Raw genomic sequence first — 24,516 nt, 5'->3', positions numbered from 1 at the left:
ATGGCAGAAGCCACCCAGTTTACAGCCTCTGTCCTGACTCTCATCAGCTGCTGTGGGATCACAGGCAGCTTTGTTGGTAAAACATGTGCAGGGGGCAGAGAAAACTCCTTGTTTATAGGCTGGCATAAAGGAAGATAATAAAATGATACTTTTTTTTTTTTTTTAATGGAAGGGGCAGCTGATGATGGAAAATAGGTTGCTATTTTTATTGCTACTAGCTAACTGGAAACTAGCTGTGCTGAGATGAGAAGATATAAGGTTTGCATGAGAGAAGAAAGAATTAGCCAAGAATTTTGGGTGTAAGGCGGGCAGGTCTGCTGGTGTTTGGCTGAGGCAATTGTGAAAGGCACTCTGAACTTCAGAGCCACACAAGTCTGGTGTCTCATCTGTCTTCATTTTATTGTTTTATATTTTAAAAATGTTTGCCTGCTGCTGTTCGTTTCTGAGGGTACATCAACATGTACTGGTTACAACTCAAGTCTAGAAAGAACAAAATTTTCTCTTGTGTTTTTTCATGTCTTCCCTTGCTCAGTTCTTCCCTCTTTCTTTCTGTCCATTTGGTATTCCCTCTCTTCCTCTCAGCTTTCAGGATTTTGTTTTGTCCTCCTCATATTTCTGTTCTTGGGCTTTTCTAAGCTATTGCTTGTCTTTCAGCCCGCATTGCTTGTCAGGCTCTGCTAACTTTCTTTTCCTCCCAGTCCAAACCACCATTGAAAAGTGATTTCTGTCTCGGTTGTTTTTCTTATCACTCTTATTTTTTGCTGCGCTCAGAAGCTACATTTTAAAGGATGAAAATAAAATGGGACTTTCTGAAGGTGAAACCTGGAGTCTGGCGGTTTGTTGCTTTTCAGTGACTCTGCTATCACCTCAATTATATTTGATTTGTACAATATCACAATAGTGGTATGTTCAACTTTTTCTATAATGTTCTATAATAGTAAGGTCCATGTTAATTTTGTTTAACAAGATTATATAGAGAGTTTCACACAGTTGTACATAACAAAGAGATGCTTAGGAAGTATTGTGAAATTTCAGTATTTGTATGGGTGTTTCCTGTGATCTGAGGACATGTGAGGCTTGATGTCTGCCTGGCAGTGAGGCCTGTGAGTGTGGTGTTTTGGCGCTGGGGACAGAAAATGTGCAGGCTTCCATGCTGAAATGAACAAAGCTGTATTCCACAAGTAAGCACAGGTGACTAATGCTGACTTTAAAAGCAAGATTGAATGTGTTTTATTTCAGAAAATCCCTGCAAGATCCTGCTGTCTTAAGTTATGTTCCAACAGCTTGTAATTTGCATCTAATATTATTTCAGAAATAAAAAATAAATTGCAAGTCTTAATATGTTAGAAATATTGACAGGAGTACCTCATAATGATCCAGAAGCCTATTATACTTTGTGTGCTTCCTTACTGTTTTTACTTTCACCTAAAACATGGCTTTAAAACTCTGGAAAACAAAATCTTGTGTTCAATATTATCTAGGCTCTTACATTCAAATTTTCATACATTCTTATGCTTTTAGGATACATTCTGACATTCTTATGCACACAAATTGCTCTATGAATGAATTTGAAAGTAAAAAATGTAAATCTGTCACTTAATCTTTATTTAGTATGCCTTAATATATTGAAAGTGAAAGATACCATACCAAATAATAACACGAGAAAGACGCAGTGGTGGTGAGAAGATTCAGAAATGAGAAGAGACCTAAGCCCTACCTTGGGTGAAGAGCAGAAAACCAGCCTGGTTCCAGACAGCCACCACGCAGGTTTGCCCAAATGTGCCCATCTCTCAGGAAAGGACCAGACCCAGGATCTGGTGCTAAATGCCTGAAGATGCCTTGGGCCTTTCAAAAGCAAGTGCTGTACCCTGGTCCACGAGTGACAGAAATTTAGTTTTCTTCTCTGCCACAGGCTTTCTACGAGACAGTTGATTCAGGGGTACTTATCTGACCAGAAACAATTGTTTCTTTCTGTCTTTCCCCCCTCACTCTTTCTCCGTCCAGGTGTCTGGCTGCCGGAGCCACCCTCAGCCCAACACCCATTCCCATGGCCTGCTGCTCTGAGGGGGCAGAGGAAAACCTGAAGCAGCAGGAAGGGGCAGAATGATAGTCATGACTAATTGTGGTGTTTTGTCCCCTTTCACATGTGCAGGTCCCAGACTCAGAAAGGACCACGTATGCCAGGTTTAAGAGCTCGATTAAGAGGAAGCTGGCGGCCAGGGCACCGGTGGCGAGCAGCCCTATTGTCACAAGATGGCAGCAGCTGCACACAAGAGGCGGCACCGAGGGACTGACCGAGCCTTGTGCCTCCGGAGAGGCCCGGCTCGCCAACGCGCCTGGGAAGGCTCCAGGTCAGACAGGGTGCAAAGGAACGTTCTCATACAGAGGATGGCCTCATGCAGGGACTTCTGAAATAACCTGGAGCGGGGAATTAGTGTTAGGCATGGGTTGGTGTTCCCCTGTGTCCTGCTGTCAGGGGCTCTGGGTATGGCAGCGTGCAGCAGCCGCAGGCTCTGCCGAGCATCACAGGCAGAGCAAGCTCAGGGCCAGCGTCCTCTCGGCAGGAGGACACTGAGGTCATGAGAGGGCCTCAGGAGGACACTGCGGTCATGAGAGGAAAGCTGGGCCCAAGGTTCCTGTTCCCAGTGCACAGACAGGCTGGGGCAGCAGGTCACACAGACAGCTGACATCAAGGTGGGGTGAAAGGAATTAGAGACATGAAAGCTTGATCCCCAGCCAAGCCATGCCTGTTGCAGATCAGTCTTTTTTCCTCTATGATATGGGGCTGTATTGGGCTGGGTTTCATATGCACTGGGCTGTAGTGGTGCACAGGGTTAGTTGCTGCGGCTTCATACCTGCAATGGTTAGCAGTAGCTGACAGGAGAGCAGGAGAATTCATATAGGCCTTTCTCCTTCCCTTCTGCTTCTTTGCCTTACTGCAGACTCAGCCATAATTGCAGCACTTGAACCAGGCTGCATGGCTGGATGTGGTATAGTGTACACTCACTGAAGGAGAAGCTTGCCCTGTGTTATTGTCCCTCCTGCGATGTTTAAGGCTTCAGGTGTTGACAAAGGGACAACGGCCAAGGAATACTCACACTCAGTTCACCTTAGGAAGAGACCTACCTGAGGGTCATTCAGAGCACAGATCAAACTTTCAGAACTCTGACTGGGTCTGGAGAAGAACTGACTCTAGGGGAGGCTGTTTCTCTCCGAATACAACAGAAAGGTGAACCACTGTCTCCTACTTCCATCAGTACTAGGGGATAGCGGGGAAGGATTTACATGAGGTGTGTACAAGGGCTTCCTGGAAGATGTAGGAAACTAAACAAGGCTCACTTCTTGATTAATAATTGAAATATTTAGAGAGCAAATAAAAAATGCTGTTTAGTGTTCACGATGTGTTCCTACAATGCCATCCATGCCTGTTGGACAGAAAGTGCAATTCTGTCTTCTGCCAAGCAGAATACCAGAGCTGTTAATAATACATACCCAGCTCTAGGAAACTCAGGTTCTAAAACAAGGTGAAGTCTTCCCTGCTTCAGTGTCTAGAACAGAAAGTCCTGCATGCTGTCTCCACTGGCAGCGGTGAAAGCCTATATGATTCTGGGGAATCAGATACTGATTTCCTATGGGGTAGAGTCTTGTGTAACCTCTCAATAAATCTAGGGCTGGATATGAGCTACAGTAGTAAACAGGCACACTTTATAAAGGGAATGATCTATCTGACCTTTTTTAGACATCTCTTTTAGGATAAGATGAATAGTGCTGTAGAAATGTCTCTCTTCACTGACAAAAGGAAAGCAGGGTGACTGGTTCAAATGTTGATATTTGCATTTTCCCACTTAGTGTGTCAGATTTGCTTGTAGAGTACTGCTACTATGAAATCAGTGCTACTCTGAAACATATTTGGCAAATAACCCTATGTATGGTTTTTAAAGGTATTGTTTTCGTTAAAATTGTTTTCCAGTGACACCTCAGATGCCTAAGAAACTCTCCATCGTGAGAACTGTTGTGACTCTACCTAGCAATCATGCTGCAGCAGACTTGGAAGGGAGGAGTAGAGGGAGAACTGAAATAGAAAAGAAACAGGTGAGTAAGGCAACATTTAAATGCAGAGGTAGGGTATTTGCTTTCCTGATGTGTTTTTTCTTTTTTTTTTTCTTTTTTTTTTTACATTATATTTGGCCTGGAATCTGTTATGCTGATAATACCTTATTGACACGGAGAAGAGTAAAAAGAAGAGGTCCATTTAGAAATGTCAGGAGCAATTGCTTCGTCATTTATTTGATTCAGCTCCTCTCCCCTTCCTCCAGGCTATCGTCCTGCAAACTAAAATCGAAACCAACCTAATGAAGCCCTCAAGATACGTTGGTTACCTCTGAGGGAAAACGTATATTTTAAAAAATACGCATGAAAAACATGAATGACTCAGGTTTCCACTTATTTTAATAACCACTGTGTGCGAAGAAGATCACTTCTTCAGTTGTACAGGATGTAGCGTTTCGTTTTGTCACATAGACAGAATGAGGTGCTATGAAAAATTTGCCCAAAAGTGGCTTTCTGAGAATAAAATATTTTGTCATGACAATAGGAGGTTAGATTCTTGGCCAAGGATGAAAGAACACATGGAATCTACCTAACATGAAACAAAGACTTCAGATCACCGCCCATTGAGGTGTTGCTTTCTATTGCAGAACACTCTATCCCTTAATTTTTCCTAGTGGACACTGACACTTTTTTTTTTTTTTTCCTTTTGGGCATTATCCATTGCTTTTTGGTCATCTTAAATAAACCTATACTCCAGCCACCCATCTGTTTCTTTTTGCTAACTTCTTGCAAATTGACTTCTCGTGTTAAACATGCTATTATCATAACATTCACTCAAAAATACCTTTCTATTTTAGTGCTGTCTTACTGTGACTGTTTCTATATTAAGTTGTAAGCTTTTAGTCAGTGACCATGGTTTTTCTTGTGCTTTCCTTTCCTTGATTGCACCAGTTGCAAGGTCAGTACTGAAGATGCTGATAGCTGTTTTCATGGGATTACTTTTTTGACTACAGCTGTTGAGTAAGGGTGCTTCAAAGATGCATACCCGATAACCTTGCTTATAGTGGTTTATAATCCTTATTGAGATTATTGAGAAGTTTCTGTGAGGGTATCAAGCTAAACTTCTAAGGAAAGGAGGTAGTGTTAGGACAGGTGGGCTAACAGGCTCGTTGATTGATATCTTCTAATAATTGTACTCTTTGAGAGTCATTGGATACATGCTTTTACATCATTCTGGAAAACCTGGTCCTCAGGGCAAGCAATTTCCTTTCTAAATAAACAAAATACCCTGGAAAATCCTCCTTTCAACAACAGTGATCCCTTCATGGTCTGGTTGGAAAGTCTGTGAATTTTAGAAGTGTTAAAATACACAACTCACTGGATTTAGAAGGCTCTGGGGAGAGCCTTATAGCAGCCTTCCAGTACCTAAAGGGGGCCTATAGGAAAGATGGGGAGGGACTCTTTGTCAGGGAGTGTAGTGTCGGGATGAGGGGTAACGGTTTTAAACTGAAAGAGGGTAGATTTGCATTAGATATTAGGAAGAAATTCTTTACTGTGAGGGTGGTGGGACACTGGAACAGGTTGCCTACAGAAGTTGTGGATGCCCCATCCCTGGAAGTGTTCAAGGCCAGGCTGGATGGGGCTTTGAGCAACCTGCTCTAGTGGAGGTGTCCCTGCCATGGCAGGGGGGTTGGAACTCAATGATCTTTAAGGTCCGTTCCAACTCTAACCATTCTATGATTCTATGAAAAAGTCTGTCCCCATCTTTTTTATAAGCCCCCTTTAAGCACTGAAAGGCTGCAATAAGGTGTTGCCAGAGCCTTCTCTTCTCCCAGCTGAATAACTTCAGCTACCCCAGCCTTTCATTACAGTAGAGGTGTTCCATTCTTCTGATCATTTTTACGGCCCTCCTCTAGACCCATTCCAGCAGGTCCATGCCTTTCTTAACGTTGGGCGCTCCAGAGCTGAATCCAGGTGGGGTCTCACCAGAGCAGAGTACAGGGGCAGAATCACCTCCCTTGACCTGCTGGCCACGCTTCTTTTGATACAGCCCAGGATACAGTTGGCTTTCTGGGCTGCGAGTGCACGTTGCCGCCTCACGTTGAGCTTTTCGTCTGCCAGTACCCCCAACTCTTTCTTGGCAGACCTGCTCTCAATCCCTTCATCCCGCAGCCTGTACTGATACTGGCGCTTGCCCCAGCTAAGGTGCAGGACCCTGCACTTGGCTTTGTGGAACCTCATGAGGTTCACGTGGGCCCATTTATTGAGCTTTTCCACGTCCCTCTGGATGGCATCCGGTCCCTCAGGCACGTAAACTGCACCACTCAGCTTGGTGTCATCTGCAAACTTGCTGAAGGTGCTCTCGATCCCACTTTCTATGTCATTGATGAAGATATTAAACACTATTTGTCCCATTATGAACCATGTGTCAGTCTTTCATCTCTACAGTGAAGTTACTTACCTAGAATTAGACTGTAATTTACAAGCAGGAGTTGAGTTAGAACTAAGATATTGGGAGTTCTACATCAAGGACCACAGCCATTTCCTAAAAGTATGATGGTGGGATCTTTGAGATAACACTGTGGGATCACCAAAACCCAAGTTCTTCCTAAAACGTGAAAAAATTAGAAGTCAGAAAATCCTTTAATCTTCTTAGATACAGTAAGTAATGACTATTTAATTTGTGCTGCCTGGTAGCATGAAGGGATGGGGTGCATTGAAAAAAATAAAATCTTCTCACATTCCAGTGAATGTGTGTGGTCCGAGGTCTCTTTGTGGGCCAAAAAATTACTTCCTTGTATACACAGTTGGTTTTCCACAGAAATATCTGCTCTTATGTTAGGGACACAGATCCAAGCAATCTGATTAGCTTTCTGCCAGGCTGTCTGTATAAATCATATAGAAAATGCCTCTCAAAGCTGAAGGCCTGCTGTAGAACAGCTGGGATATATAAAGAAGGAACACTTCTTTTCCAGCTATGTTTTTGTAAGACATTTCTTATCATGATTGGAACAAGGTTTTGAAGAAGTACACTGAGTGTGCTTGGAAGGATAGATTTCACAGACATTGGAAGAAGAACATAATAATTTTGAGTGGCTGGTAAAAACATCAGCTGCATTTCCACCTGATTGCAAATACAGACCAAACAGACGACTGACATCAGAGCATTCAACTCAGGGAACGTGAAGAAATGCATGAATAGGGATTGGTGAAGAGATTCATATCCCCTGTGAGGTGATCTGAGCCTTTTCCTGAATCTTGACTAATGTCCTAAGCTAATTTTTTTTTTTTCAAAAAAAAGAATCAAGTTCCAGTAACAATTCAGATCTCCTTGTCTTATCTTTGTCTGCTGCATCATCTGATTCTTTGTCACCTAAGGAAATGATAATGTAATTGGAAACATCTTATTCCTCTGAGACACCTTCTATATATTTTAAGTTTCATATTGTAATTCTGGTTTAAGGAATGGGATCATGGAGTCCAAGCTCTGGAACCCTGGTTTGAGAGAGAACTCTGACATCCAGTAGGTCTCATGCTGGAATCAATAGCCCTGCTGTGTATACACCACACAACTGATCTTCCCTCATAGACCAAGCCTGAGGCATCAGACTTACAGTTGGCATGCAGAAACATGGCATTGTGTGCTGGTACAATGAGGCCAAAAGCCAATTCAGAAGAGGAAGAGAGGGCACTAAGGTTTGGCAGATGACCTGTAGTAGTACCTGTAGATGTACAGGGCCTGTGACCTCTTTCACTGGTAAGATGGCCTTGTTCAAACAGCTTTGTTAAAGTTTATGTGATCGTTAGTGGTGAATTGATGTTTTATGGAAGGAAAGGTGGTGGCTCAAGTTAGAGCACATGATTTGGACGCCAGTATTCTGTATTTGTTACTTATCTCCCATCCAAGACACAAGCTGTTTTGAAGCTTTTATGTATTGAATGTTGAGCCCTTTGTTGTGTTATCCATGATGCTTACATATGTTTTTGACAGATTTCTTCATTCAGTCATGTTTTCACTTCAACGTGTTTGCAGAAACGTCCTTCTCAGCTCCCACTGCTCCAGGAGGCTGGATATAGCATTGCAAAAAGTGGTGACATGAAAGTCTGTGAAAATACCAATTGCATCTGGAAAGGTACGTTCCAATATAGCAAATATTCTCATGCACACTGAACAGTAAGGTACAGTAGGCTGCATCTATATTGGAAAAGCAAGTGCATCTTCCTGTTCCAGCAAGCGTTACAGAATACTGCAAAGTGGCTGAGATCATGCCGCTCGGGGCTGCTTCTAGAGTTCCCACTGCCTGTGGAGAGATAGTATTATACCTCTTCCAGTGTGGCATTTTACCTGGGTCTCATTTGGGCCTGATCTGATGCATTAATGGCCTGAAAACATTAATTTCCTTTTGGCTTTTCAGTTTTAGAATCCTACAAATAATGTGGGGTTGTGCTGCAGAAGGGGGACAAGATATGTATTATATGGACTGTTGGGTACATGGGAGTGCAAGACATGCAGAGATGGTGGAGTTCTGCTCCTACCTGTAGGGAAAGGTGGCTGGAGCAAACTGTCAGTAGTACTGCCCCTGGTGTCATCTGTTGGGTAGTTGGTTAGTTTGCTCCGAAAGATATCCTAGGAATGAATGAGCATAAGGGGGTGTGAATCATCAGGCGATTGGAAAACAGGTAGGATGTGAAGAGCTAACCTGTGAAATAATACACATATTCCCAGTTATTTGTGTGTGAGGCAGTTCATTAAATATCAGACCTGTGTCTTGTTGTGTTCTGTCTTGGACAGATGATTTGTTTTGGTGATCTGGCTATGTCTGTGTATGATGGGTTCTTGCCAGTCAGGGCCTGATTCACGCTCATGTAAAACAGTGAGAAACAGCTTCTTTATGAATCTGGAGTTCAGCTGCTATAGAAGAAGTTGGGGGCTATGTGACAGATTTATATATTCATTTGTTGCTCTTCTCCACGTAAATAAGACTCAATTCAGAGCAGTCAATAACAACAGTGTAGGGATTAGTCACAGTGATTTTTTTTTGATGGCAAATTAATACAGGTATCAGGAATACTGGGTTTTATTCCACCCACCTGCTTGTTGAATAGGTGGTGTGATGCGACAGTACTGACTTTGTACCACTTCCTGAGTCTCATTTTGAGAAGCGGCACAAGCACGTGAGAGCTGAAATCCTACCATAAGTCAGTGATATCTACTGGTACCCAGGCAAAACAACACAAAATGGTGTAATGAAACTTAATTTCCCCTAATTAAAAAGCCTGTTATGCACATTCATATGTCTATGAAGTACGTGAATAGAGCTGAAAGCGTGATCAGTATGAATTCAATTACTCATGAGAGAAGAGAAATCTGAAACGAGTTACAGAGATGATTTTATTGTTTATATCTCACTGCTTAATGCCAGCTATCAATGTTAAAGAAGAAAAACATTTTCATAGTGTTTCAGAAGTATTGCCATTCATCCAACTGTTACAATTAAGTGTCTTAGTTTTCCTGAATTATCTTACTTGGCTGGGTTCAGAAAGGTTTGGTAAAGTTTTCAAAAAATAACAAAAACCTAGATATTAGAAATACAGATTTTTCTATACAGAGAAATCTCATTCAGTAATATTAGACCATTTTAGGGTTAAAATGCACTGTTACATATCCCATCCGGTGGGTCTGAGAACGTCATTCCTGCAAGCCTACTTGATTATTTAACTGCACAAAATTTTAGATACAGAAGAAAATCACTGTGGCCTGCTGCTTGCTTATCTTCAGTCTTTATTTGGTGAGAGAAGGGGTACCATAGCTGAGACAGGAAACATTTGTTGTCTGGCAGAAATGAATTCCGGATTAGGGGGGAAGATTGAGGACAGTGTAGGGAAGGACTGTGTGAAGTAAGTTCTCCACAATTTGTCATTGGACTTCCATATAGGATGTCTATGTGTGTATTTAAGTTACAGAGTACAAAAACTTTGTCAGTGTTGGAATTTTTTTAACAGAGAAAGTTAGTTATAGCGGTAAGTAATGTCTTCTGCCCCTGAAACTTTTGATACTCATTCTACGTACTCCTCTCTCGAAAATAATTCAAAAAGTAAGTCAAAACAGAGAGAAAAGCACAGAAATGTGGATCTCCAGCTTTCTGCTCTGCACATTACATCAAGATAGTTTCTTACACATAAAAATCTAGCATTAAATGATTCATAGTGCTAATGATCTGGCTTTTTTTCTATGCTGTTTAGGAGTCCTTGCAGCATAATGTAGACAATGACCACAAAGGATGACTCTTATGCTTGCTCATACTTGTATTTGCTTTTCTTTCTCGCTTATGCGTTGTCACAAGCTGCATGTGCTTTAAAAACCTTTTCCTGTGGTTAGATATTGATGGGGGAGACCTTTTGGTGGGAAGTTAACACCAAAAGGCAGAGAAGTTAATTGCTGTATGAGGTGGTTTTGAAGTGGGAGAGCACATATGAAGTATTCTGCTACTAACAACTTTGACAGAAAACTAAAGTGAAAAAGAAAAAAACCAACACAGTCTGTATTGAGCTGTAGTACAATTTAAACAAATATAATGCACTCTACTCTCTGTTCTAGCTGACTAAATCCATGGAGGTTTGAAAGAGGTGGTAGAACGTGGCTTTCAGCTAGTTTAGTGTGTCTAGTGTTTTGAGCCTACCCAGGATAAATTAAACCCATCTGACCTCCTCTGACAATGGAGAGACAAATAATAGTGAGAATGTGAAAGGCTTAGGCCCGAGAAAAACTGGTGATGTTTTGCATTACTGATTTACGTGTGATGAATCTTCAAATACAGGATGCCAAGAGGGTACCCAGAATGAGTTTAGAGCTGCTACCATCGTGAAGCCTTCCATACCATTGGAGCCAGAAGTGAGGCTTCATATTACTGGCTTGCGCAATGATTACTGTAAGTTCATTTCTCCTGTGTGGTGGTTTTTGCAGAGATGCTTCAAGAAAGAATGTGAAGGTCTGTCTCCTTCACATAAAGTGGAAACTTTGCAGGACATATGCATGATGTCATTTTTCTTATAAGGATGCATCTTTGAAAGCTGCCTGCCCCAGGATGGAGACATGACTAATCGAACCCTAGAATCACTACTACCTAACTCTCATGCAGTTTCCTTCAGCTATAGATCTCAATACAACTTTCAAATCAAACCAATTTACTTACCTCTTCTTAATTAAGTTATACATTTCAACTATCAGCCTTGGGTATCTAGGTGCCAGTCAACACATCAGCAGCTTGATTGAGCAGACTTTGAAATCTCTTATTTTGAGAGACATCAGTGATGTTATTTATGGTTTGTATGGTAGACACCTTCTGAACTAATTTCTTACTTATAACTTTGGTGGTACGCAGGCAAAGATTAAACATGCACAAGATGAACACGTATCTGTGATCTACAGCAGCAAATAATATGTTTTAACACTTGATAAGATCTAACAAACAGCTGTATATGTGCAAGTGTTCATAAGTGTCCCTGTGGAGTTTTTTTCAACATATCCTTGCAAATGTTCCTGTATATCTATGTCCTAAAACCTAGGACAAAGTTTTTGTTTGTATGATTTACACTGATTGTGCACAAGGTATGTCCTGACACTCACAGCACTAAGATAAGTCTTTGGAAGTGATTTTTTAATACTTATTTCTGGCTGCAACGACCAGGACTGTAGTGAAACAGCTCACTGACGGATTCAGCTCTTCTTCAGAGTGATTTTAGTTACGAAAATATGACGTCAGACCTTGGCCTATGGTAACAATCTTCTGTGTTTCAGTGATCATGCAAAATGACTTTTTAGCTGTCCTAAATGGATAGCTGAGGATTTCCCTTAACATGGGAGAATATCCTGGGTTGCTATTAATTGTTGTATACCAACTTCTGGCCTACCTGACATAGCTGGCTGTTCTGGGGCTAATTGCTGTAGTGATTGGCTTTGCCAGGGTCTGCAAGTACAATGCACCCAGCATCAGGGGCAGTGGAAACAGTATTATATATCATATGCTTGCTGAGCAAGCTCTGAAGGTGAGGAGCAAAATTCCCCTAAATCCTTTCTGAATTTTTTTTCCTATCCCATGCAGGGTAGATGTTATCATTAGCCTGAGGCGGTAGGACAGACTGTAGTATATAGACTCCATCCTATGTCAAGACCTTGGTTTGTTAGAGATACTCTCCTTCATGTAGGAGGAATACTTGCTAGTAGTGGTTTCACAGAAGCATTCCCTTGAAGGTTATCCATAGCTATTAAAAAAAAAAAAATCTCTTTCCCCAGACCATACTCCCCCTCACACCATGCTATTACGTACAACTTTTTTGCAGTAATTTTTAGTAGCTTTCTTCTAGATCTAAACATACTGGACTGGAGCCTTGAAAATCTCATTGCTATTGCTGTAGGACCTGCTGCACACATCTGGAATGGGGAGACTCTTCAAGCCATTGAAAGCATTGATTTGAATTCCAGTTCCAAATACATTTCATCTCTAGCTTGGATAAAAGAAGGAACTTGCCTTGCAGTTGGCACCAGTGATGGAGAAGTGCAAGTACTAGATAATTTACTTTTTTAGTCTTTCTCCATTTTTTAGCTAACATGACCACAAGACAATTTGATTCTGATTTTTTTTAAGAAAAGGAATGAAAAAGATTGGCTAAACTACAGAATAACTCTGCTGAAGACAATATATAGCACTTCCCTGTATCATGCTGCACCTTGCTGAATGGCTTAGTGATATCCACTGTTATTATATGTAATGGAACCTCTGAAGCCACTAAAAAGCTGATGGCTGGATTAATGGTTCAGTTGTCCAGAAACAATCAGATTTTTTTCCACCTGTAAGCGGCACTTTTAAATTAAATTATTTTATGCAGCACAGGTTATTTTTTCTTGTATCTCTCTTGCTAAGATCACTGTAGTGATCAATGCTTTGAGAACTCAAGCCAAAACTCTCCTTATGGATTCACACACGAGAATTTTACTTCAATCTGATTGTACACGTACCCCTCAGCCTGCTGTTACAGGACAGTCCAATCATCAAAAGATTTTTGTGGGACTTTGGCTGAGATGCTAGGTAATACGGGGACCTACCTGCTGTAGTCCTGAGTCAGCAATCTGAAAGTTCTGAAGGCCAGTGCATTCAAGTGTGAAAATCTTTGGTTTTGTTGTTGTTAAATTTGTATTTCTTGGGTTTTTTTTTGATTGGCAGCTGTGGGATATTGAAACCAAAAAGAGATTGAGAAATATGTTTGGTCACCTGTCTGTAGTTGGAGCTCTGAGCTGGAATCATTATATTCTGAGCAGGTGAGTGGTATAGTGTATTCCCAGAAAGAGTCCATCTGCTTTTAGTTAGATAAATGTCCCATTCGTTTTATATGTTTTCATTGGCTTTGCTCAAAGGTGACTTATTGTGTTCCTCTACTTATCAGCCGTCTCAGAAATCACATGTAGATTTACTGTATGGCAGGAAAGCAGCCAAAGGGGATTTAGCCTGCCTCTTTAGTCACTGCTTCTCACTCTCCTTCCGGAAAGCTGTCACCACTTGGAGAATTTCACTAGAATGTGGAGGCTGTGGTTCTGGTTTTTGTGCAAAGCCTGAGCTTGAAATCTGTTGTCTCCAGTGGGTCTGGACTCCAAAAATCATAGCCTGTCTGGTGCCAGGGAGAGGGCATGTAGTTTAGACTGCCCCTCCATTGATACCAAGACTGCATCTGTCTTTTCAGATGCACAGAGAAACACAGCTGTTAGAGTTGTACATCTCTCTATCTACAAGAGAAGGCCAGCTCATTGTTATCCACAATCAAGGAAGACTGAATTGGTTGACCTTTGCTTTGCCAAGGGTGAATTTTAGACTAGCTGGTGAATATTTTATATTTAGGAACCATTTCAATATGGGAACTCAGATGAGGAAGATCAAGTGTACTCTTTTGTGGTGTTTTTCCTCCCACTTTCAGATATTTGACTTGGGCTTGAAGGGACAGAGGAGACATTTGTATAAGATGGATGCTTCTGCGATTTTAAAATCATGTGTTAGGATTAAGGATGGACTGACTTAAGTGTTGAATCCAAAATGGAACTAATATCTCTGAATAGGAACACTACAGGTAGTTTTATTCTGATTTCATAAGATGCTGTGTCTTTTGATTCTGTTAGGTCTGCTGGGTGGAGTGAGGTACAAGGATACCAGTGAAACAAGCAGTTAATAAAATGCTGTTGCTTGAGTAGGTACTCTGGGTGGGTTAAGTTATAGCAGCTAGAACATCCTGCCAAAGCCAAGTGGCATAACCTTATAACAGTGACCATCAGTTTCAATTTGCATTTCAGCTTGGCTAAAGGAGTGAAAACAACAGGAACTCAAATTACAGATCTTTCTGAGTAGAAATTGATTATAAAAATCATCATGAACCCGTGAACTACAGTTATGGTTGACAGATTAGGTTGAGATAATATTTATTTCTCATGCTAGGTTTGAAACCAGTTCATTTAACATTGGAGCAGAGTTAAAGTATCTGTGTAAGTAGAAGAAAGATGTGGAGTTAATATTCATTGCTACTAAAATAATAGCAGCATTCTTACCATAAACTTTACTGTGGACAATTGGTACTTTGGGATTATGTACTAATCTCTGTGGTTAAAAATAGTCCAACAACGCATCATCATGAACCTGTAAGTAAATTTCAGTACCATAAATTAACCCATCACAAAAATTTTGCTGGCTTCTCTTGGTCTTTAGCAAAACAGATGCCATCTTCTATGTCAAAAGCAAATAATTTGGGTTTCTTTTTATGCCAAATAGGAAAATGTTCTTTCAGCCAGGCTTCTCAGGAAACTATTTCCTTCCCACTCACACCAATAGATTCACTGAAAAACTTATTATGGCCAACACTGGTAATTCAATTTTGTTTCTCTTGGCTAGATTTTCTGCTTATAATTTAGTAGGAAAAATCTATATAAATCTTCAGGAGGCAAACGATGATGCCTTTGCATATAATGCACATATCCCATGTACCTTCATTGGTATTTGCCATAAACATGTGCCTGGTTGTGCACTGCTTGGTTGGAATCTTTCTTGCCTTTGTGATCTTCAAGAGCATGTCAAATCCATAAGCACAATAGAACGATGCAGTCAGTCAGTTTTGTGTGTGCATTTTTAGAGCTTCCCAATCACTCAACTTGCATCTGAAAAAACTTTAAGAGCCAGTATGGCAAAGTCTCCAGTCATTATTGCCTTAAATTAATCTATAGCAGTAATGTAAGATATCTGTTTCTCAGATACCCAAAAAGATAATATTGAACTTGCTGATCTTTTCGGTGTCATCAGAATAGTTGGAAGTGTGAATTTCCAGCGGGAAGTTCTTCTGTTTTGTCATAGGTTTAATGTAGGTAATATTCTTAGAAAAACAGGAAAAGAAAATGTGCTGCAAGGTATTTTCAGTATTTTCACTTCAACTGTATTGATGTGTGAAACCCATATTCAGGAGCTAAACTGAATGGTTTAGCTAGTAACAGTAGCTGTGCTCTCAGGCAGGGTATTTCTTCCTTCTTTGGTAGGCTAATAATACTGGCTGTAGAACCATGCATCCATTTCCTAACAGGCAATTAGTGCAACGGTGTCAAGTTATGCAGGTTTTCCTTAATCCTGAAAGTGGGAGCAAGAAAGGGGACAAGGGAAAGGACAGAACCAGAGAACCACAGTAGTAAGCCCTTTCCTAGAGCAATGCAGTTTTACACTGCCTCTTTGTTGGGCATGGAGTCACATCGCCTTGTCAAAAATCATCTTCCAAAACTGTTTTTCTTGAAGAACAGGAAAGAGTTTACATTAAATGGCTTGAGAGTTGGGCAGGGTGCAGAATAGATATTCTGCCTGGCTTGAATTGAGCAGCTGCTTGACTCCTTTCTGCTGTCAGCCACTGCTGCATTCAGGGTGTGCTTTTGATAGTTGGTTTGTGTTTCCTTTTACTGAAATACTGTTGTTCTGCAGACACATTTCGCTCTGATGTGGTTTGCTTCTGAAACTACTGAAGAAACACCAGTGTGATGATGTAGCTTGTCTTTAACATTCAACTCATGCTGTCTTTTTTCATCTACAGTGGTTCACGACTAGGATCAATTCATCACCATGATGTTCGGGTTGCTCAGCACCATGTTGGAACTCTTTACCAAAACAAACAGAGCATTTGCAGCCTGAAGTGGTCCCTAACCGACCAGTGGCTGGCAAGTGGATCTAGTGGTGGTATATTGAATATCTGGCCTAGTGACCCCGGTGTGAAATTGCAGTCACAGCCACTGAAAACCATACCTCATTCCTCAGCAGTTAAGGTATATGAAGAAGGAATGTCTGCTTTTCTATATTTGCTCCCATGAAACCACATAGTTGGTGTGGACAGTTAGGGAATTTTTCAAATTATCTCATTGATTTCTACTAGTTTCTTCTCCCCTGACTGTGATTTTAAGACCAGTTCTCATTCCAAGTCACAGGTAAGTTTGTCAGTACTTTGAACAGGAAATTTTACCGGATTAGTAGGCCTTTGCAGATATAATGCCAAATAGAAATAAACTTTACAGCCTTCTCCTCTGTTTTGCAACAGAGTTGGTTTCGGTGGCGCAATGCTTACAAGCTAGCAAACAAGATCTTTCAATTTTTGGAGTTTTGGAAAATTCTGTCTGCTGAAATTTTAAATATGAGGTTTCTTTTGCCTTCCTGCCCATAATTTCATGTCATTGATGGTAGCAAAGAGTCCAAAGTAGAAAACTGGAAATGGGACAATTTAGATTCTTCATCTTTATGAATTCCCAGACTGTGTGGGAGAGAGGACAGGTATCACAATAAGAGGCAGAAGAATCCAACATTTATAAGCTGTTTATCCTCCTGGAAAAATCTGGGGCTGGCCTGAAGAGCTGGTGTTAAATGGTCAGAGGAGATGATTATTGAAATAGGTGGAAATCAGTTCTTAGTAGCTTTCTTCATAGTCTAGGCCTTAGGCACATCCTTGAAATGTCTCAGAAGAAACCAGATCTCTTGTAAGCCCTGTTAGTCGCATTGCTGAGGCTTCTGCGATGGCTTGGCTTAGGCAAGAAGACACTATCCTGCTGGTACTGAGGTGTGAATCTGTGTTCTGTGAGAGGTAAGAAGAGAAGCTGGAGTTTTATGGACATATCTATGACCGAGCAGGCTACTGTGAAGCAATGGTAAAGGAAGTAGGATTTGGAGTTTTGGGATTCTATATTGCTGTATATGTATGGAGGAAGAGCATGGTGTAGGGTTAAAAAAAGCCAAAGATACATTCTAGGTGCTTGTTGCAGTTCATTCTTCCAACTAAGCTTTAAAGCAAAATCTACTCTGTTTTTTCAGCTATCCTCCTTGTCTGCTCTGGCATCTATTTTCTCTTTTTTTTAGGCTGTGAACTGGTGTCCTTGGCAGTCCAGAGTCCTTGCTACAGGGGGTGGAATGAAAGATGGGATTTTGCGTGTCTGGGACATAAATCGTGAGAAAATCATCCAGAGTGCAGCTACAGATTCTCAGGTGAAATGATGAAATGTCTGCATACTTAGGCTATGCTCTTCTTGTGTAGCTGTGCTCATTTGGCAAACTCCCAGTGACTTTGAGGGTGGTTCTGCCGTCAGAGGAACAGCAGGATTTTCTCTGGATGTGCAGTTGTGCTACATTCGGCACTGCAGCATGTGATCGGACTCAGAAGTAGTTTGTTGTTTCTCATTCACCACTTCTGTCTGACACAGAAGTGATTGAAGAGGAGGTGGTCTTGCAGCCAGACACTTTTCATCATCTTTTCCTTATTGGCAATAATAGTTTTGGCCAAAACTCTTGATGTGGAGAGAACATTGAGGGGGAAGGAAAATTCCCAGATTGCTGGGGTGAGAAGAGGTGTAAGAGTCAGAGGGCAAACATCTGTCTCTGGAGTTTGAATATTAGGAGACAGAGGAACAGATTTTCAGCTGGAATAAAGCAGCATAGCTGTTGATTTTCCAGGAACTATTACAGCTTAGCTGAGGATGTGTTTGAAGGGCTTTGGTTTTATACTGATAGGCTATTATCAGTTTAGATAAGACAGTAAAGCAACTGCACTTTGAAGTGTTGTAAGGAATGAAATGATCCTTCTAATAAGTAAATATTCTGCTGGGACTACAGCTCAGTAGCTTGTTTAAAAATTGTAGACAACATTTCAAATCTACTGAATGGTGCATGTTGGCCCTTTCTGAAAACTAAAGCAGAATTTTAAATTGCAATAGATTTGTTCCTTGCTCTGGTTACCCAAAACCAGTGAACTGCTGACTGGACAAGGCCTTCCCGGAAACCAGATGAAAATATGGAAGTATCCCATGCTTATCAATTCATCAGAACTCTATGGCAAGTATTCCAGTTAATAGTTTAAACTATTTCAGTTAACTGTCTGTCTAAGTCAGTGTGGTTTTGCAAGTGCATACCTTATGCATTTACGTAAAATAGAGTTAAAAGAACAGTCACCTACACATTGTCCCTCTGCCTACACGCATACATTCAGGTGCATGGGGTTGTAAAGGTTGACTTATTAGGTTAATAGCGTAAGTTGCTTCTCTAAAATTCCTTGGTTTTAATGATGGAATTCTTCCCAATAATTTCTAAGGCCATCCCAGGTGCAGGTTGTGGATTTCCAGTTCTCTCTAAGGCTTACTAGGTGCGGACCGAGTGTGCTAATGTCACGTTGCTTCCAATATATTCTAGGCTGATGTCCTTCTAGATAACTCAGTGGCTCTTCAGTTTTGTAGCTCATCATGGAAGGATACTGAACCAGCTTCCTGATGATATCTGAAATAAATCTCGCTATGTTATTTAGAGATGTCTGGGGTTTAATGAATGGTTTTAGCTGTGAAGCAATGCAGTGCAGCGTGTTTCCCTTGTACCGTGCTGACAGAGGATGTGGAGTTTCCTTGCAGCTCTGTGTTGGTCCATGGAGCTGTAGAGCTACACGACACATAGAAGTTCTTCCTTGCTATTAAGCCTTCTTGTTTCTGATGTTTGCTGTCACTCTTATCCATTAAGTTTTACTTATAGAATCATGGAATGGTTGGAGTTGGAAGGGACCTTAAAGATCATCGAGTTCCAACCCCCCTGCCGTGGGCAGGGACACCTCCCACTACAACAGGTTGCTCAAAGCCCCATCCAGCCTGGCCTTGAACACTTCCAGGGATGGGGCATCCACAACTTCCCTGGGCAACCTCTTCCAGTGCCTCACCACCCTCACAGTAAAGAATTTCTTTCTGGTATCTAATCTAAATCTCCCCTCTTCCAATTTAAAACCGTTACCCCTTGTCCTGTCACTACACTTCCTGACAAAGAGCCCCTCGTCAGCTCTCCTGTTGGCTCCCTTCAGATATTGGAAGGCTGCTATAAGGTCTCCCCAGAGCCTTCTCTTCTCCAGGCTGCATAACCCCAGCTCTCTCAGCCTGTCTTCATAGGAGAGATGCTCCATCCCTCTGCCCATCTTTGTGGCCCTCTGCTGGACCTGTTCCAACAGTTCCATGTCCTTCCTGTGTTGAGGACTCCAAAGCTGGACACAGTACTCCAGGTGGGGGTCTCACAAGCGCAGAGTAGAGGGGCAGAATCACCTCCCGTGACCTGCTGGCCACACTTCTTTTATGCAGCCCAGGATGCGGTTGGCTTTCTGGGCTGCCAGTGCGCACTGCCAGCTCATGCTGAGCTTCTCATCCATGAGCACTCCCAAGTCCTTCTCCTCAGGGCTGCTCTCCAGCCATTCTCCGCCCAACCTGTATTTGTACCTGGGATTGCCGTGTCCCAGGTGCAGGACCCTGCACTTGGCTTGGTTGAACTTCATGCGATTTTCACGAGCCCACCACTCAAGCCTGTCCAGGTCCCTCTGGATGGCATCCCTCCAGCGTGTCGACCGCACCACCGAGCTTGGTGTCATTGGCAAACTTGCTGAGGGTGCACTCTATCCCACTGTCCATGTCTCCGACAAAGATGTTAAATAGCACTGGTCCCAGTACTGACCCCTGAGGAACACAACTCATCACTGGCCGCCACTTGGACATTGAGCCGTTGACCACAACCCTTTGAGTGCGGCCATTCAGCCAGTTCCTTATCCACTGAGTGGTCCATCCATCGAATCCATGAGTTTCCAATTTTGAGACCAGGATGTCGTGCAGGACAGGATGTCGTGCAGGACAGTGTCAAACGCTTTGCATAAGTCCAGGTAGATGACGTCTGTTGCTCTGCCCTTGTCCACCAAGCCTGTGGCAGTATTGTAAAAGGCCACCAAATTTTTCAGGCACTATTTGCCCTTGGTGAAGCCGTGTTGGCTGTCTCAAATCACCTCCTTATTTTCCATGTTCCTTAGCAGAGATTCCAGGAGGATCTGCTCCATGATCTTGCCAGGCACAGAGGTGAGACTGACTGGCCTATAGTTCCCTGGGTCTTATTTTTTTCCTTTTTTGAATATCGGGGTTATATTCCCTTTTTCCAGTCAGTGGGAACTTCGCCAGATTGCCACAATTTCTCAAATAAGATGGAAAGCGGCTTAGCAACTTCGTCCGCCAGCTCCCTCAGGACCCATGGATGGATTTTGTCAGGTCCCATGGACTTATGCACCTTCAGGTTCCTTAGGTAGTCTCGAACCTGATCTTCTCCTACTGTGGGCAGTTCTTCATTCTCAGAGCCCCTGTTTTTGCCTTCCGTGAGTTGGGCAGTGTGGTTAGAGCCCTTGCCGGTGAAGAGTGAGGCAAAAAAGTTGTTCAGTAGCTCATCCTTATCCATATCCTGGATGGTCAGGTCTCCAGTTTCCTTCCGGAGAGGGCCGACAACTTCCCTAGTCTTGCCTTTATCCCTGACATATCTATAGAAGTTTTTCTTACTGTTTTTGATGTCCCTGGCTAGATTTAGTTCTGTCTGGGCTTTCGCTTGCCTGATCTGGTCCCTGGCCACTCAGGCAGTTTCTCTATATTCTGCCCAGTCCACCCGTCCCTGCTTCCATCCTCTATAGGCCTCCTTTTTGGTCCTGAGCTTGTCCAGCTTGAGTTCCTTGTTCATCCACGCAGGCCTGCTGGCTGTTTTGCCTGACTCCTTTTTTGGGATGCACCTCTCCTGAGCTTGGAGGAGGCGATCCTTGAATACTTGAATACTAACCAGCTTTCTTGGGTCCCTTTCCCCTCCAGTTCTTTTTCCCATGCTACCCTGCCAATCAGGTCTCTCAAGAGACCAAAGTCTGCCCTCCTGAAGTCCAGGGTAGCGAGCTTGTTGCACACCCTCATTGCTGCCCTATGAATCTTGAATTCTACCATTTCATGATCGCTGCAGCCGAGGCTACCCTTAAACTTGACATTCCCCACCAGCCCGTCCCTGTTGGTAAGGACAATGTACAGCATGGACCTTGTTTCAGTGTTAACTGAAGTGATCCAATAGAAGCATCTCAAGTTAAAAGAAAAACTAAATTATTTGTACATTGGCTGAATTTTCACAAGTATGGTTGTTTTTTCACACTTGCTGACAAAATGTGGCTAAAGAAGCTTCGTATTTTGCACATAACAGCTGATATTTACAAATATTTTCTTTACCCTCTTGCTACATTTGAAGGCATTTGTGAAATTCCTCATTTATAAAATCCCAGCTATACTGCGATGCTGTCCTTGGAACCAGGGACTTGAATGGAACCAGGACTTAGCTTCAACCACTAGCCTATAAGAGGAAAACACAGGAGAGTCAAAACAAAGATGGATGGAAGAGAAAGGGCAGCAGAGACATATGTGTATCTGATTACACATTATGCTTGTGTAATGCTTCTTGTCTGTGCTGCTTTTCCTACCTTATCCCTTCTCATTTATGTATAACTCTGAAGGCTGTGTCCTGTGATGTTCTGAGAAATGATCTGGAAAGTGACGTGATAATTAGTCTTAACTACTGTAGCCTGTAGCTTGAGGTTTCTCAAATCTTTGTAAGTCTTGAATGTACTGTTTGAAATGAAACTAGATTTACTCTTACCTTTGAGAATACAGTCTACAGTTACCATATAAGTCAAATGCTTTGGTAATTTGGTGAAGCTGAGGGTTACTTATCATCTTGTTCCGTATTCAATTTACTTGTCTGCAAGAGAAACTAATTCATGAACAAAAAGACCAGGAAATTGTTACACAGATATATTCCTGCTTGTGAAGACTCTTACTACCTTACTGTAGGCAATTGAATGTTGGAAGAAATTATTAATGTGTGAAAATATGTCCAGAAAAAATACTGCGATGGGTGATTGTGAGATGGCTCTAAATCAGCCTCATCAACCCTTAAGCACATGAGTTTTACACCCAAGGAGATGAACAAACCAATAGTACCTGAATCTCATTGTTTTATCCTCCTAAATGCTGAAGGCCTCAGCTAACAACGAAACACTGTCAACTACTGTTGAGTACTTTAGTAATTGAGGCTCCCTATTACTGGGCATATTCAGAACAGAATAACACCTTTTTATAGCACTGAGTCCATTTGTGAGATACTTTTGATAGTAATATTAGAGCAATTTACTAGAAAAAAAGATTCATTTTGGATGTAAATGCCCTCCCCTTAGAAAAGCTGTTGTGGATCAAAGAAAACATACAGGCAAACAAAATAGTAATTACTTTAAAAACTTATCTGAATGTGATCTTGAAACAGTGAAATAAAATCCCAGCCTGCTCCACTCACAAAACATGGAAATGGATAATTTAAAATGTTCTGATTTCTCCCTATTCCCCTTCCTGTCTTTGTGACTGAAACTATTAACCAGATTTCAGTCAGTATTGTGGATAGTTTTGGGTGCCTCCAAAGACTACATCTCTAGCTCTTCCTTTGAGGTTATTACAGACACTGAATGGAGGCAGTGTAAATAATTTACTGGGTTGTAAACTGGGTTGTTTAAATGGGGTCATTTAAAGTGGGTCATTTGAAGTTTAAAATGCTCTTAAATATTGACAAAGATCATGTACATTTCAATAACCTGAGAAGCAGCAAAGCCTGAAAATTAATCTCTGCTGAAATAATTTGGTGGTGGTGGTGTCAAAATTCTAGCCACCAAGTTTAGGTGGGACACATGTTACTCAGCACCAGGACAGCAGATATTTGCTTTTTGCCACAGTGGCTCCAGAGAGCTATTGTAGCAGCTTCACAAAGTTAAGGCAGACTGTCCATCTACAGCATCCTATGGATCTTCGTCAGGTGTCATTGTGGTAAGTACCACAGTTCAGAGGCCTTTACAGTTCCCCACATGTTTATCCTCATAATATTATTTTGAGCTAGAGAAGTGTCCATGGAGAACTCAGGTACAGATGATGGGAGGACATATGCCTACATTCATTCAAGTTGGTCACCCAAGACTTCCTTCATACATTCACACTTCCTTTTAGGATGTGGTTCATCTGGTCTGTTTAAGATGAGAGACAGTACGTCTCAGAATTTTCTTTTTTTCCTCTTGCGTTAGCTCAGCTATGTGGTTGTCGGTAACTCACCCAAGCAGAGAAGCTAATAGCCAGTAAATTAAAGTAAAAAGGCTTCTAATTTCTCATGTCCCATTGTGCCTAAAAACCTCAATGGTTTGCTTAGCATTGATATTTTGCTAGATGATACAGGAGAGCAGAAGTAAATGCATGTCTCAACAGTCTCAGTTTAATACTAGACTCTTTCTGCCTTCAGTTCAAACTCAGTTGCTTTTACTGAGGGAGTTATTTGTGTAACTAGGTTAATGAGTTTTATATGTTCTTTATGCTGCTAGACTGGGGTAGCTTCTGCCTTTGGTGTCTGGCTCCCAGAGTTTATTACAACTACAGACAAACTCAATATGCAATTCCAATAAATTATCCAGTGGGATCACTGTTAAAAGATATCCTTAACAGTAATAACTGAGCAGCTGGAGACGCTATCTCATGATTGTTGGATCAGCTGCAAACTGTCTGCAAGGCGTGTGCAGCCAGATGGGAAAGCTCAGCAGTGAGACACATTACCAAACACAGACGGGATTGATGTTGTAAATGCAGTGGAGAATTGAGAGTTCAGGTTCAATGTTCTCCTTTGACAGAAATGTCTTCTCAATGTGGTGCAGTCCTGGCAGTTAAAGCCTGGTCGCTAGTAGGGAAATACTGCCTTCAGCAATTTCTTAATGTGAAAATATTCTATAGATAATGCTAGCTACCCACATCCTACGCAGCATTTTGAGCTGCTATAGTAAAAGTGGAACAAGCCGAGCTGTAGAGGGGGATGGTGAAAGTGATTGGCATAATCAGTGTAGAATTGTGATGTATCTTTGCATTTTTTTACAGGTCACAGAGGGAGAGTCCTGCATATAGCCCTGAGCCCAGACCAGAGCAGGCTCTTTTCTGTTGCGGCCGATGGGATAGCTTGTCTGTGGAAATGCCACGAGTCTGGGGAGAGCAAGCACAGCGGCAAGGCTTTTTCTAATGGTTATCAGAGCTCATTCTTGTGA

The 24,516-nt window shown here is 41.9% G+C and overlaps 1 protein-coding gene across 1 annotated transcript; it reads left to right on the top strand.

Moving 5' to 3' along the window:
* Nucleotides 1-24,516, top strand: CDC20B (cell division cycle 20B). The gene is made up of 11 exons (XM_074166310.1): nt 1-72; nt 2,153-2,351; nt 3,971-4,092; nt 8,084-8,183; nt 10,869-10,979; nt 12,415-12,611; nt 13,272-13,366; nt 16,153-16,381; nt 17,460-17,585; nt 18,311-18,428; nt 24,353-24,516. The coding sequence occupies exons 1-11, from the start codon at nt 1-3 to the stop codon at nt 24,514-24,516; spliced, it is 1,533 nt and encodes a 510-aa protein (XP_074022411.1).

The sequence above is a fragment of the Numenius arquata genome, chromosome Z (genome assembly GCF_964106895.1).
Source record: "Numenius arquata chromosome Z, bNumArq3.hap1.1, whole genome shotgun sequence".
Lineage (NCBI taxonomy): Eukaryota > Metazoa > Chordata > Aves > Charadriiformes > Scolopacidae > Numenius > Numenius arquata.
The sequence above is the reverse complement of the archived record's forward strand: the minus strand, read 5'-3'. Positions and strand labels throughout refer to the sequence as shown.